This window comes from Aptenodytes patagonicus, chromosome 3 (assembly GCF_965638725.1).
Source record: "Aptenodytes patagonicus chromosome 3, bAptPat1.pri.cur, whole genome shotgun sequence".
Taxonomy (NCBI): domain Eukaryota; kingdom Metazoa; phylum Chordata; class Aves; order Sphenisciformes; family Spheniscidae; genus Aptenodytes; species Aptenodytes patagonicus.
This window is the reverse complement of record NC_134951.1, coordinates 107,303,015-107,318,118: the sequence shown is the minus strand read 5'-3', so window position 1 is coordinate 107,318,118 and position 15,104 is coordinate 107,303,015. Positions and strand designations below refer to the sequence as shown.

The following is a 15,104-nucleotide window of genomic DNA, read 5'->3' as shown; positions in this document are numbered from 1 at the left end:
GGAGGATGGTCTGGCACACAAATCCAGGCAGCTTCCTTGGGCTTTCGCCTTCAGGAAACCAAACAGCTAGGAAGGACTGGAACGTATAGGCATGCCACAGTACAGGGGTGCTGCTACCATGGCTGCCACACCTGCTTAGACCATAACAGCAGGACCAAGGAAGCTGGTAAGGCTTAAGTAAGAATATAGCAATACTTAGCTCTAGGCAAAACCCCTATAGGTACAGGTTAACCTTCCAGCCTGCACTCTGCAGCTCATGGACTTCCTGCGTCAACGGTATTGTGACTCAGCCTTAAGTCATTTTCTCAGAGATATCACATCCTCCTGATTTAATTCCTCACGAACTAACAGCCCACCAAGGGCGTACCTCTGCATGATCTCAGCCAAAAGAACAGCTTCCCAATGCTAAGAAAAGAAGCTCTTGCTCTATCTGCTTATCTTGTGCTAACACGACGATTTGGTTTAGCTTGCAACCCCCCCCGTACGCAGACTGCATGTTGGTATGTTAGAACTGGTTTACAGAATACTCCAATGAGTTTCAGAAGTGGTAGGAGCAGGAGAACAAAGACATCCTCTCACTTTTGGTAGCAAACAACCCTGACAGCACGAGCTCAGCTGCTTTTTAAAATCAGCAACTATATATACAAAGCTGGGCTCCTCTGTCCACCCTCTGTACACTGCTTTACATTTCCCTGAACCTAACTGCCTCTGCTCCTGCGTTCCTCAGCTACTCTCTTGCACACAAACCTCCTGCAATGCTTTTCACTCAGTTCTTCCCTTTATTACACTCAGTAGCTTAGGACTGTCAGCAAGTTTTGTTCAACCCTTTGTCCATCTTGCAAATTAATATACTGAATGGTTGAAGTGGCCCAGGACACGTACCTGCAGTAACACTGCTGGCGATCTCTTTATGCAATGGAAACAGACCATTTATTTTTCTCCTGCTTTCAACTCTTTCTCTGGCTCAATGCATTAGCATGAGTGCAGTTGGAAGAAGCTCAGACCCTCCTTTAGAAGCTTGAAGAACAAAATCTTACCTAAATCATGGGCGACGTGGTTGTTATACAAAACATAAATGTAAACATGTATTCTTTTTCTTTTCACCTCTCCAAGTTCCCCATCACACTGTAACAAACACTATTTTATTTACCATTTGTCAGATATATACAGTAATTGATTTTTTTTTTTTTTTTTTTTAACTTACTGCTTACTATGAAAATCTAGATGGTTTGGATTCAGGTGCTTGAGCGCCTTAGGTTCTTACCGCATGCTGGGAGGAATGAGAGAGGTAGAAATGCACTTATTTATCTGACCATTTCAGAACCACCTTTTAGGGGGTGGGAAGAAAGAGAAATGAAGGAATCGCCTTTAGTCTGGTACAGCTTTGACTTACATGCTTTTTTTTTCTCCTCTCCTAACAGTATGTAGATGAAGAAGATCTTGTCAATGTCATCAAAGGCTTCAGCACAGTCACCAAGGAGCACACCACATTCACTGACACCCACCTCTGAAGAACACAACCACCTTCTCTAGAAAATGGGAAGTGGGTAACTTGCCAAAAGCAGCCTGCATGGCCTTTCGGGGAGGGGATAGGGCTGCTGTTTCCCCACCCCATGCCCACTAATTAAAAGACAAAACTGTTTGTTGGGAGGGGATGTGGGGGGGTAAGTTGGCCTTTCTTTCACCATCTCTTTAACTGTATAGTAAAAACTGCGTGTTAGCGCTGACACCTCAGAAAGGTAAGAGAACAGTTTGAAAATCCCTAAGTCATACAGTAGTAGAAGACTGTGAAGGTAGAGGCTCTCATCTTTGTCTCTCATCCAACTTTCACAGTTGAGGAGGGTTGTGGGGGTGGGAGGGGGCAGCGTGTTTGGTAAAGGAAAGTCTTTCACCTGTCCAAAAAACAGCATTGTGGCTAAAAGAGGCCTTCGTGGCAGCATAGCCATGTCTTTTCCTGGCCTGACAAAGCTCCACCACAAAATCGCGTTCAGGCACAGGCGAATAAACAGCAAATGAAGGAATTCTTACAGAGTTGCTTTAACCTTTGCATCCTCTCCCTCCCTCTTCCCCACCCTCTCGGCTCAAGTCTAAAAAAAAAAAATAAAAAAAGCCATTAATTAATGCTTAACTCCAAGCATGCTTTTTCAGAGGTAGAAAACCTCCTAACCCACTCCCTATTAAACACTTGCTGTCACAGTTTTCCCTTTTGCTTATGTATTACTAATCTACAGGCAATAAAATTTGCTCACCACCCACAGTAAGCTAGGAGCAAACAGCAAGCAGCCAGTGCAACACAGGTAGGAAGTATCATGTCAAGGCACTTGTAATTGAGAATTATTATACCATGACAGTAAACCTATTCCCATATTCATCTCTGTCCTTTTTCAAGAGAAAGTGACAAGGAAGCCCTCAAGAGACTGCCAGTTCTGTGTATTCTGCCAAGCATATTTTTATGCACACTCTCAGCCACAATCAGCAAAACCCATCATCTGATACCACACATTTTCAGAAAGCACAAGCAACGTTCCTCTGGCAGTTTATTTGGACTAAGAGGCAAAATAATATGCTATTTTAAATAGCTTCCTCTTTAACCTGGACAAAACATTTCAGATTTCAGACAGCAGCATACAGAGCAAGGATTCCATTCTTAAGACTACAGAGGCAGCCCTGTGAATTAGGCAAAATCCAGCCAAGACAGCAGCAGCTCTGCAGAGCAATGTGTGGCTGCGTCTAAAAGGCGTCTTCCACTGAGCAACCAAGTATTCCTTTAGCACCCTCCCTTCCCCCAAACAAAAATAATCACAACATACCACATGCCTGACCATGTTTACGCAAAAATGCACAACAGTATTTTGGACCAAGTACCGTACTACATACTGGAGCATTACGTAACGCCACACATTGAGGTGGACAACTCTTCAAAGGTTTGGCGGCAGCCAGGTCCTTTCTCATAAGCTTACAATTTTCATTCTGGGTATCAGAACAAAGTCCCATTCAAGAAACAACCCACAACACGTAATGTTATGCCTGCTACCAGCCAGAGGGCACCTGCACCTCATCTTTCCCACCAGTCATGTTTTCACAAGCCATAGTCTTGGCAGGATGAGTCATTCTTCCGGTGACGTGGTGAAGCAGCTGTCTTCGTAGGCGATGGAGAAGCCACACCAGGTAATTCAGGCCCACCTTCAGCAAGGGCTGGTGTAGAGGGCAGGAGAGGCACTTTCTTCCTTCCCAGGAAGCCAGCTCCTTCAAACCCCATTTTCTTTCTGCTTTCTGCTTTGGCTTCACTCTCCTCTTCTGGTCCTCTTCTTTTGAGATCCAGAGAACTCTCTGGCAGATGGTGAACCTCTGTACTGCAACACCCACCTGCATCTGTCATGCCTGTGCCTCGCACTTCAAGTGCTGTTGTCAGGACTGCCTTCCTCTCAGCTGCACTGCCCTCCGCTGTTGCCTTCCTGGCCTCTGTCTGGCTTGAATTCCCGTTTGCAGCAGCTGCCTTTTCCGTTGGGCTTTTGCTAGATAAGTTGAAAGCCTGGAAGTCCCGGTAACTGTGAAAGCTCTCCGTCCGCCTTGCTCTTGCCAATAGAGGGCTTTCTCTGTATGGCCGCACAGAACCATACGTGGCTGTTTCATGGATTGTTTCGTGGTGCTGCAATTGGAGGCTTCAAAAAAGAAAACCAACAACCAAGGACAAGAAGAGCAGATATTAGGCTGAGAATAGCAGCCGGTTCTTCTGCACGCCCTCCTCCCACCCACCACTGCAACTCCCACTAAGAGAGCATCATAACCCCCACACAAGGGCTTCCAGATCACTTACTTCCAAATTCTCGTATGATACTTCAATCCGCACACATATAAACCAACAGAAATCAAGGCGTACGTGTGTGTAGTTCAAGACACTCAGGGCATGGATTCAGGGGCTCAGCTACAGCATTCAGGTCGCCAAACCCCGCTTTGCCTACCCTGAAGGGTAAAACCTTTGGTGTCTGCAGCAGGTGCCACCCTTGCTGACCTACCTGGAATTAGATTCCCGAAGCCGGTTTGGCTGAACTACTGAGGTGGCAGGACTGATGTTGGGTGTGGCACAGCGAGACGTACTCAAGTCACACTGGTCAAGTAACTTGAGCAGCTCTTCCTCTGTGGGGCCGCCAACGTCTGAAAGAGACAGCTCTTAGTGCCCAAGTCCACTTACCGTAGTCATGCACATGTGAGGACAGAAAAAGAATGACATCACAGTCCTGGCACAACAGAACTTACCTTTGTCTTCACTCTTATTAACCATGTCCATAGCTGTGGTCAGGTCCCACATCTGGATGCTGCCATTTGAATGCCCAGTGAAGAGGTAGCGGCGTGGCCGGGAGCCCATTCTGCTGGATCCTTCACATTCTCGCACGGTAAATGACGAGATGGTAGTACAGTCAACTGCCTGGATCTCACAGATCCTACAGGAAGAGAAACCCCAAGTTACCAAAACAATTGCACCTGGCAGAGTTTAGTCAGTAAAGTCAGTACTGTTTTCATCTTCTGAGAAGGCACCAAACTTGCCATCAGAAAAAGACCTTTCTTCCAGACGAAATTCCTTCCCCTGCAAGACCAGCATTGCTGCTCAGCTGCAGACAGTACCTTCCCGCCCAATCCCTCTGCAGTCTCACTACTTATTTTTATTAGAGAACCCCCATACGTTCGATGTCTATTTTCAGTTTGCAATGGTTAGAAACGTAAGGCGCTCACAACAATGACAGCAACTAGTCCCTTCATATGCTAGACGCTCCAGGAAACTAACCTGCACAAACAGCACATTTAACCATATAAAAGATATGCAAAAAAAAATCCAAGGACGATAAATCCAAGGTTATCTATACATATAACTTTTGTCTTACGACAACTGCAATATCACTTGACATGGTAGATCTCCATTGGTTTCTTCCCTTTATTTTAGTAGCTTATGTGGGGAGTGAGAGGAAAAAGAGTCCCAAAACTAAGCTGCTAAGCCTGACTCCACACCAGAACCTCACATATTCTGGGTAATTTGTTTTACTGGCCCCTTGTATTGAGCTTTTTACCCAGGAAGTGCCAAAATAAGTCATCTAATAAAACTCTCCACTACATACAAATCTAGCCTGAAGTAAGGGGGGGGGGGGGGGGGGGGGGGAGAAGGCACATCAGTAATCCGCAGGGCTTCTGTCCTCAATTCAGATGCCTATAGTGTTAAGGCATGAATGTTTTCACCCAGATTCAAAGTTGTTATTCTTGCATCTCTTGCCTAATAAGAAGCATAGAACTGAGATGCACCATCTTTTCTGATCTCTTGCCATCTTCCTAGCCTAACCGGAAGAAAAGCAGCTTGTGGTTATTTGGCAACTTTTTTTACTACATTGGCAGCAATGTAGTAGAATATTATGAAGTCAAGCCTAAGTAAATAATTGTGTAGCTAACCTAGAAGACAGTCTCTCAGTTTTAAAGGTTCCAATATCTTCAAAGACAAGTGCAAAGAAAGAGAGGCTGCTTCCCTGTCTACGTTTGTGAGCAGCATAATCCCTGCCACCAGCAACTTCAGCATTAGTTTTGCAATTTAATGTTAGCATCGTACCATGGCTGAGAGGTGCAGATTCTGCATAGGCACACAAATGTTTGTTTTGTGAGCTCAGCAGGTGAGCCATCATGGAGTCTCTGATACCACATTTTTTTCAAAATGCCATTTGGCTTCTAGGTAACAGACTAGATCGTTAAGTACAGTTCTGTTACTAGGACACAAACCAGAGTTCAGCCAGAGCTGTCAAGCACATTAGAAACTTACTAAGTGCAACCACATGCATCCCCAAGGGATGGGAGACCCCACCACCTGAAGAGTCCTGCTCCCTTCCCGCTTAAAAACCTAACATGAAGGTACCTTTTCCCAGTTGAAGACAGCCTTACAAAGAGCTTATTGGTGATGGGAACAACTTTTTGGATAAACACCTGTTGATCATCACGTTCACCAAAGGGTCCTAGAGAAAAGACGACAGATCACTTTTTGGGGGGTTTTTGTTTCAATTCCCTCACCACCTTCCCCACACAGTCCTGAAGACCCAAACTCATATTATGATCACTGCAACTTTAAAGCATCGGGCCCAGGGAACCAAAGACAACTAATAGCTAGAAAAAGCCATCTAATAGTTAGGAGCCTCTACAGATACAAATCTTAAGGGTGGTTTTTTTTCATTTGTTTTAAATGACACCCATTCCTGAGCTTCCTGTATATTCCTGGAGGAATTCCTATGGCAGTACAGACTTTACGTTAGGCCTCTATAATAATAAGTACTTTCTTATTTTGTAGCTCCTAGATGTCTAAAGGCTTAATCAGATTTCTTGCCATAGGACTGACCCCACCCTGTGTTCATAGGGCATCCTATTCATCAAAGGTTCATTTGCAAGACTCGGACCACAAAAGGAATCTAGCCTATCTGTCTACTCACATTTACTGACATGCATTCCTTCAGTATCTTGCTATAGCAATGTGCTAGCACCATTTGCCTCTGTCGTTTCAAGGCTTCAGTAAGCTTTGTCACAACTTCAAATTCATTTAAGAGTTTTTCACATGTGCATCATTTAACCCCAACTGAACAGTGAACTGGAATTTGCAGTATACCCAAACCTTGTTATGCTCACCTGCTTTAATACAATCTCCTGTGCTTTCTGATATTCTCTAGTTAAACCAAAAGTGAAATGCTACATCAGTTTGCTCAAGGAAGAGGTATAGCATCTGTGATCGAAAGTTTTTCCCTACTCTTTTTCTCACCTTCAGAGTAAGCCCTTTAAGTGTACTTACTCACTCTATACAGCCTAAATAGTGAGTATTTCCAGGTGAATCTTACAGATCTCTACCATCTTTTCAAGGGGGGAGCAGTATATAAGAGCTTACACCCATCAGCTGACTTGCATGTTATAGGGTTGAAGGTCTGTTAAACCTTTATGAGACCAGTGAATGTACAGGCTCAGCACAGCACATTCGAGAGACATCCTACCAATGTCATTTCCAGAACAGTAACTGCCATGACTCTCTGCTTCCTCCAGGGATAAGATTTTGAATGATGCAAGAGGTGTTGAGCCTGGCTGAGTTGAAATCATGCCCCGGAACCGAGTCACAGTCCATGTCCGTACATGGTTGTTATCAGCGCAAACTAGAAAGGAAAAGATGTACAATGACATTTACAGAGGATGACAAAACTTTTGAGATAAACTTCTCTAATGATTTCTATATGATAGTTTTTCAAGATTGAGCAATCAAGCAGAATTTAGTCAATGTCAGGTCATATAGCATCTCCAGACAATTATCTAACAATCTACAAATCGTTGCTGATGTCCTGTTTTCTATTAGTTTTGTCTCTTCCCACAGAAATTCAAGAAACAAACTGAGGCAGGTGGAACACAACATTAAGGTCTGACTGAGTCAGCACCAGTAGCCTACAGCACACTTCCATCCTCTGTGCGCAGATGCTAGGACAAGACATGTCATGAGAGCAGTCTGGCAGCGGAACCCTGGTCACACAACAGTGCTCATCTATTTCATTCATCAGTTACTCAGTTTTCTACATACTGATGTGCCCTTTCCTGGCACCAAGTTGCAGGGCAATGGATGACCTCTGGGCTGTTTGTTTGCAGTATAATTGGACGCCATGTTTCCTGTTCCTTTTTAAAAAAAAAATGGGGGATAGCAGCAGAAGGTAAAGCTGTTCTCTGTCATGCCCTGGTTGCTGGATTCTGGGTGAAATAGATTCTTACAGAGGGAAGAGCGATTGCATCTTCCCTGAAAGCAAGACACTTTCCTGAGCATAAGACAGGACAAACAGGATAGCACAACAAACACTGGGAGACTGCTGAGAAAAGAAGAAACACAGACAGCCTTTGGAAGCCATGGGAAGGCTTTTGCTAGGGCCCAAGAGGAGATGGTGCACATTTTGCTGCAACCCAGAAAGCTCCTGAAAGGCTGTTAAAAGAAGACAAGTCCTAAAGGACCTGCCCACAACAATAAGACTTGACAGGGATACATTTGTTTACAAACCCTTTTATTTCCACAAATGGCAACCTTGGAATAAGACACAAATGAAAGAGTGAGTTGTTTCAGTATCTGGTCAAATAAAACCTAGGCCTTTTAACTGCTAAAGGCTTTGAAGAATGCTTACTTTAAGAAAGAGGATCCAAGCCAAAGTAGCCCCTCCCCCACCCCCAAATCTGTCCAACTTATTTCTATCCCACGTGGGAACAATGCAATTTATAAAGCAAATACTTCATTGCTCCGGAGGAGGGGAGAACTGCCAATACAAATTTGTGCACAGAAAAAAAGATTACCTGACACAAGGTGTTTCTCTGAGAGCATGATCTTCGTAACAGGACTTCGATGAACTGTGAAGGTCTGAAAGAGCTGAGGCCCAGACCCAACTGTTTCAGGGTGCTGTACAATCACCCTCACTGCTCCAGAGCTTGTGCCATATGCAATCTCAATCCAATTGCCACTTACACCTAAAGCAAGCAAGAACACAGTTGTTCCCCCCAGGAATGAAAGCTTGTCTTACTGGGGCCAGGGAATGAGGCAGTAGAAAATAGTATTTCCAAGCTTCCACAGTAAGATAGATATTTATTTTAAACACTGTTTAGTCATTATTTTCCCATGAACAGAGAGGACATTTTGCCACTTAAGAAACCCAACATTTGTTCAATCCCATACTACACTCTTCAACACTCTCTTAACAACAGCCTTCTCTCCCATTCTCTCCTCCCTCCTGGAAGTGAAAGAAGAGATGGATAAAGTCATATGACTGGAGATTTTGGCACTCCTCACAGTGATATGGTCAACACGTGCCACATACAGTTTATTTTTCTGCCTTAGTGGGAGACAAACGGGAAAGCAAGGCAAGAGCAGGGAGGACTGTAGTTAAAAAGGTCACTCTGGTATCGATACAGTTATGTGAGTAATCACTTTCTCCCAGTTTGTTTTTTTTGGGGTTTTGCTTTGGTTTGGGGTGGGTTTTTTTGTTTGTTTGTTGCTTTTTTTTTTTTTAATTTAAAAGATAGCTGCACTGTGATTGCAAAAGGGTGTATAGACACAATAGCTAAGCATCATTCAGCTGCGTATGGAAATGGTTTTTAGTGTATTGGTTATAAGGTTAGACACAACAGCAAGGTTGTCTCCCCCCCGCCTCCAGTTGACCAGAAACTATTTCAGTGAATACAACTCATTATCTAAGTGCATATCTTGTGTAAAAGGCTTAAAACCAGCAAAGGTACTTTATGCACAAGCATTAATATATGATGCATTATGTTATTACATTATACATTAATGTATAATGCATGATGTACAAGCGTATGCAGACATACATGTAAGTACATGTACCTATTTATACATATGTACAGATGTAAGGGGAAACAGTTACGCCTAGTGTTCATCATTCATTTGAATATGACTAAAGGAAGAAAAATTCATTGTTTATGTCAAGGGCTACCTTGTCTGCTTTAGCTCTGCTATGCAGCAATAGAAAAAGTCCATTTAGAAAAAAGGTAAAACCCACATCGGTAACAGACTCTCACCAAAGAGACAGCGATAGAATACTGACTTGTTTTAGGTGTGAGGTAGACACTGAGCGCTGTGATAGCATCATTGGAGGGATCATGGTACAATTCTGTCACTAGAAGATCATTGTCTTTCATTCGCAATGGGAACTTCTGCATGTCTGTGGGGAAGAGGCATTTGTTTATTACTCTGAATAGACAGAGTTGTTCTGATGCAACTTAGACCAACTACAGAGTTTAAGAACAAAGCTGCTCAATACCACCTCCTTTTTATTCTGCCCTGCCCCCACTTCTTACCTATATAGTAGATAGAGCCATTGTTACAGCCCAGCAGCAGAAAAGACCCAGCAGTATCATAGCTTGTGATAGGAACAACATCCTGAACCTAGTGCAAACAGAAAGGAAAAAAAATAAAAATAAACAAATCAAGAAGTTAGGTTGCTACTTTCTCAGTTTTCAGACATTTTCAGTACATTTTGTTGAAGAACACCTGAGTTTGGTACTGGTCCGAAGCTGTTGTGCACACACTCGCACATACAGTGGCATTCTTAAAGTACTGCTGGTAGATCACATTCCTCTACCAAACTGGATCTTAAGCCATGGAGCTCAGCAGAAGCATGCAGACAAGTTAGAACAACTGCTCTGGAAGATCCTTCTCCATGTGAAGGCACAAAGTTTACAGCGTTGCAGCTAAACCACATCTTCAAAAGAGGATTTTTTTTCTAATACGCAAAATGAGTGTACTTCACACTTTCTGTCCTATCCCTTCTTCCCTTTCTGACAACTCCTTAAGAGGTTGCTGGGCAAAGGAACTAAATGTTGCCTCTCTAAGCCTTCCTTTACCCCCAGTTCTTGTGTCCCTCTGCCAGCCTCTATGGAGATCTCAGCCTTCAGCAGATATATAATGAGGGGAAAAAAAAAAAATTATTGTCCCATTACAACTTCCCACTTCCAATACACATCCACACTGAGTAAACTGGAAGGCAGCCCTGTCATATTTTACTTACTGGTCTACAACTTAAGGTAAGGGATTAAGAACGTCCTCTCTTTGCCCTCTAGGATCAAAAGGAGTGCTTATCCCCTCAGGTGGGACAGAGATCTCAAGGAAAGAAGAAAAAGTTTAGCTTATCCTAGGTATGATCCCCTATCTCAATCAATTCTTTTTTGCTTCAGCCCTGAGGAGGAAAAAGCCAAAAGCCATTTTATCCAGAGCACTCAAACATGCACAAAGTCATAGCATTTGTCCTGTACTCCATATGTTTCAGTCAGTCCACTTAATGGACACTGAATACTAATTCATGGAAATTTCAGCTTAAGTTCTCGTTTCTCTCTGACCAGCAGCATCCTTCTGATTGCTTCAGAAACTTGCAAAATCATTTGCAAAATACCTACAATGAATCTGTTGAATAAAAGCAAAACAAATCAACCAAAGAAACTTCCCCGCACCCCAAAGAGCTAGCACTCTAAACCAGTACCCATTCCTAACCTAAGGAAAATCTGTAAGCCCCTAAAACATATTCTAAGCCTATAACTTAGCCCTACAGAGAAGGCTGCAACATGAATATAGCTTCTGCATATTTTCCTGGGGGTCAGATTTACATCTTCAGGGTGCAATACATCAAATACAAAAATCACAGTTTAAGGAAGGATAGCTTTGCACAAACTAAGCCTCCTTAAAGTATAACTTAGAAAAGCATCAGGAAAGAAAGCCTGAAAGGAAACAAAGTTGTTGGTCTGAAATGGGGCACTGGCACATTCTGTTCCTCAAAACCTCTCTCACTGCAGCAAGCATGATTACATACTAAGTCCAGAGCTACGGGCAACTCATGGAAAGCAGTTACACAAATATCATGTATTCTCATGAGGAATTTGAAGATCAGAGATACAACCCTGACACTTAAGTCTTTATGGGGTTCTTCAAGAAGAACGTGTTCTAAAGGGAGATGAAGATCTCTTCTAAAGGAAGATTTTTTTTTTTTCTCCTTACTAACAAAAGAGCCTGAGGTACAGAAAGCACCTTGAAACTGGTTGGATTTGGAGGTTTTTTGGGTTTTGTTTGTTGTTTTGGTTTTGTGTTTTTGTTTTGTTTTTTAAAGGGAGTCATTCTCATCCTCTAGAAAAAAAAAAAATTAGAAAGTCAAAAAACTTGGTTTTAGAACATCCTGGCATATAAGCCCCTCTTAAAGATTTTCTACTCTTCAATAAGAAATGCTTTCACTAAAGGAATAGTCAGTCAAACTGAGGAATTATTAATGCGATCAGAAAGATTTCTGTGGCTCCCCCTGGAAACAAAGAAGATGAATGGGACATCAGTTTTTATTCCTTATGACTTGCTCCTTTAGAAAAATATTGTCAGACGCCAGCTTGTCACATAGCATTAAGTTGTCTCTTAACAGAAGATTTTGCAAGGCATCAATAGAGCTTTAAATAACATTTTGTTTCATTCAAGACCATGCTAACATGTCTGCCTCTGCTGCAGAAGCAGTGCTATCCCATGCTTATTATCTGTGTTATTTGTTAGCAGTACTGTCACTTAAGGGTTGAATCAGAACTTAGTCAGCAAACAGTGCAGCAGCCTCAGGTCAGTTCTGCCTCTTGGTATTTGCAAGGCAATTTGGGGATTTTTATTGCATCCAGGTTTTGTGCCAAAGACGTACATCTATCTGGCTGTGTTACAAGCTTTGTTATTCACATGAACGCTCCACTGTTTTCTCAGACTCATACAGACTCCAAGGATCTCTCTATTTAATATGCATTCTGACAACAGGAATAAAGTCAGTGCAGCCAGAAGCATCCATGTGCAAGACAGACATCTTTAAAGCACTATGTATATTTCTGCTGAAGAAGGGTCTCCCATTGTAAAACAACTTTTGAGATCCCCAGATATCAGACTGGCTTCTTAAGTTGTTTTCTTCTTCTTTCAGACAGTGCAGAAATTGCCATCACACATTCCCCACAATTTTTTTTTTTTTTATTTCCTATGACCCTAGCGAATTTTTACAAAGTTAGTAATCCACAACGAAGTTTAAATATACACACACTTGACATTTATTACCCCAAATCACACCACGTCCTTTTATTTGAAAGCCTAAAAAGCATGCTTGGTAGTACCACCAAACAATTCAACAGTCTGCTCACAGGCACAATACTCAGATACCAAGGTGGCAAACTCCATAACACAAGTCAGGGCTGAAAACCCCGTGACAAGCATTTCATACATGCTTTTAGATTATTTTATTCTCTTTTCACTAGAAAGACATACCAGCTCATTAAAAGCGATGCGGAAAATTGAATTGAACACACCTGCCAATGCTGAGTCACAGCGTTCCACACTCCTACTTTCCCTGTATGGCTTGTAGCCACCAACTGGTTGCCAATGAAGAAGAGAGCATCTACAGGGACTCCAAGACTGAACACTCCTACAAAAAATGAAGAGTCTGTGAAGCTCATCTAAAATAAAGAGAAAAAAACAGTAACAATGGAATCTCTCCACTATTATCATATGTCACATTTATTACAGTAGCAAGTAAAGAACAGCCAAAACTGGGTGTGCAGTGTGCTAGGTGAGGTACCATTCAAGCAGCAAACTGGGTTCCATTGAATTAAACGGCAGCCTGATGTAATCTCTGCTGATGCAATCATTGCTTGGGAAGGAGAAAGGAGGCAAGAGAAGGAAGAGCCCATGCGAAATATGCATTCCTTATCTTTCTACACCCGTCATGTTCTCAAATGGCTTTATACATCCTAAGGCATTAAAAAATAAATAAAAATCCTATTACAGCAAGCAGGATTTTTTGTGGTTGTTTTGGGTTTGGGTTTTTATCTGTGACTGTTAAGTGTCATTTAAGAAGCAGTAATTTCATGGTTTTTGCTAGACAGACAAATTTATGCCATACCAGTTTGCAATTACCTTTTAAAATATTACCAATTCTCACCGCTTTTTTTTTTTTTTTTAAAGTCCAGTCAAATAGACATAGTCTGAAAATATATTTTAGAAACTAACTATGGCTACAAGGTTTCATCCTTATTCTTGGGAAAAGATTGAACAACCCCAATGTGACACTACGTGGATACATTCAAATTTCTCTTTTAGCAGAAATACTTGAACCCAGAAAAATAAGCAGCCTGCAAAAGCCTATTTCTTTCTTTCTCTTTTTATCTCCAGATCTTTAAGTTTGGTTACAGTCCATGAGTAGAGTACAGGCTATTAAAAATTGATACTATATAGGGAACCAGTTTCACCAATCATCACATACTATTCAAAATCTGGAAGATAAGACTTACCAGCAAACGCTGGCCTTCCAAATAAAGCAAATGTGGCATCAAGAACATTTCACTTAATAAAAATCAAAACATTGCAGAACATGACAAGCATTGATGACTATGGTTATAGCAGACCTTAACATCTGAGCTTTTCCACAAAATCCGTCTTCTCTTTAGAGCTTCCTAGTCTCATCATAGATCCAATATGAATATTTTAATTGAACTGCAAACTTGGATAGCATACTACATTTTGTACTATTTATTGTACCATGTATTTAAGAGTTACAGCAAACTAAAAAGGTCTAAGCTAATTTCCAAGTTTGCCAGCTATGAAGTCCAGCAAAGTGGCCCTGTAAGTAACTTAGTTTGTAAGTAATTCCAGGCTATGTTTTACTGCCTGGTAAGTACAAAAGTCATTACTACTGGGGATACATTACACTACCAAGTGTCAGGCTTCACTCACGAGTTTCCTATTCCATACTGCTCACTCTACATATTTATATTATTCCTCACTAATATACTTTAACTGCAGCAGACAGATGTCTTCAAAACAAGACTACCCAATAGCTGGAAAATTTCGCAACATTGTTTTGGACAAATTCAAATGAACAGAGTGTCATTCCCAACAAAGAAGCAGCCCTCTGTTACACCCCAAGAAGGAACCTCAGGAAGCTCAATATATACTTATGTTTTAATTAGAATGCTAAACTGTTTTCCAGGTCACAGTACAATCATTCGATGCAGGTAAGATTCAGCAGTACAGGGCACATGAAAAAGGCAGTAATAAAAAAATCCACAGAAACAAGTAGAATTGATTACTCCAGAGAAGGATGAGGTTCAAGGAAATCAAGGAAGACAGCTTGAATGGTCTGGAGGAATTTGAAGTGTCAGTCCTGCTTAGGCTCAACAATCTTGAGATCCATCCACAGGGGAGACAATGCTATATGTAATGACAGGCTCTTGTCTAAAGGGTCCCTCTCAGTAAAATACTGCTTACAGCAGCAATCCGGCAGCAGTGTCTTATGTAAGTAATATTGAAAGGAAAGAGAGCGCTCTGGGAGAGCTCTATCACAAAGATGCCAGCCCACACAATTTTCTGAGGATGGTGTCGCCAGGCTCCGACTGTTTGGAACAAGCAGTTTCTTTCAGAAGATGATAGCAATGTACTATACCTCTAACGCAAAGCAGGACTGCAAGCATTTGCCACTACAAAGAAACAAGACAGCTATATTCAAGTTACTACTATTTAACACAAGCATATTTTAGTTTTTTTAAACCAAGCAGCATGACCTAGT

The 15,104-nt window shown here is 41.9% G+C and overlaps 2 protein-coding genes across 2 annotated transcripts in view; one reads left to right on the top strand and one right to left on the bottom strand.

Annotated features, from left to right (window-relative positions):
* The window catches only part of USH2A (usherin), a 405,495-nt gene extending 403,942 nt beyond the window's left edge, over positions 1 to 1,553 (top strand). Inside the window, exon 72 of the mRNA XM_076334572.1 lies at positions 1,422 to 1,553. Within this exon, the coding sequence (XP_076190687.1) occupies positions 1,422 to 1,511 (90 nt within the window). The 3' untranslated portion in view covers positions 1,512 to 1,553. The remainder of the gene's footprint in view (positions 1 to 1,421) is intronic.
* Positions 1,554 to 2,519: 966 nt separating this feature from the next.
* Positions 2,520 to 15,104, bottom strand: part of KCTD3 (potassium channel tetramerization domain containing 3) — a 28,650-nt gene continuing 16,065 nt past the window's right edge. The window contains exons 10-18 of the mRNA XM_076334571.1: positions 12,850 to 12,965; positions 9,844 to 9,931; positions 9,591 to 9,707; positions 8,329 to 8,499; positions 7,005 to 7,160; positions 5,891 to 5,987; positions 4,258 to 4,442; positions 4,017 to 4,155; positions 2,520 to 3,662 (exon numbers count right to left, since the gene is read on the bottom strand). Of these exons, the coding sequence (XP_076190686.1) occupies positions 3,080 to 3,662; positions 4,017 to 4,155; positions 4,258 to 4,442; positions 5,891 to 5,987; positions 7,005 to 7,160; positions 8,329 to 8,499; positions 9,591 to 9,707; positions 9,844 to 9,931; positions 12,850 to 12,965 (1,652 nt within the window). The 3' untranslated portion in view covers positions 2,520 to 3,079. The remainder of the gene's footprint in view (positions 3,663 to 4,016; positions 4,156 to 4,257; positions 4,443 to 5,890; positions 5,988 to 7,004; positions 7,161 to 8,328; positions 8,500 to 9,590; positions 9,708 to 9,843; positions 9,932 to 12,849; positions 12,966 to 15,104) is intronic.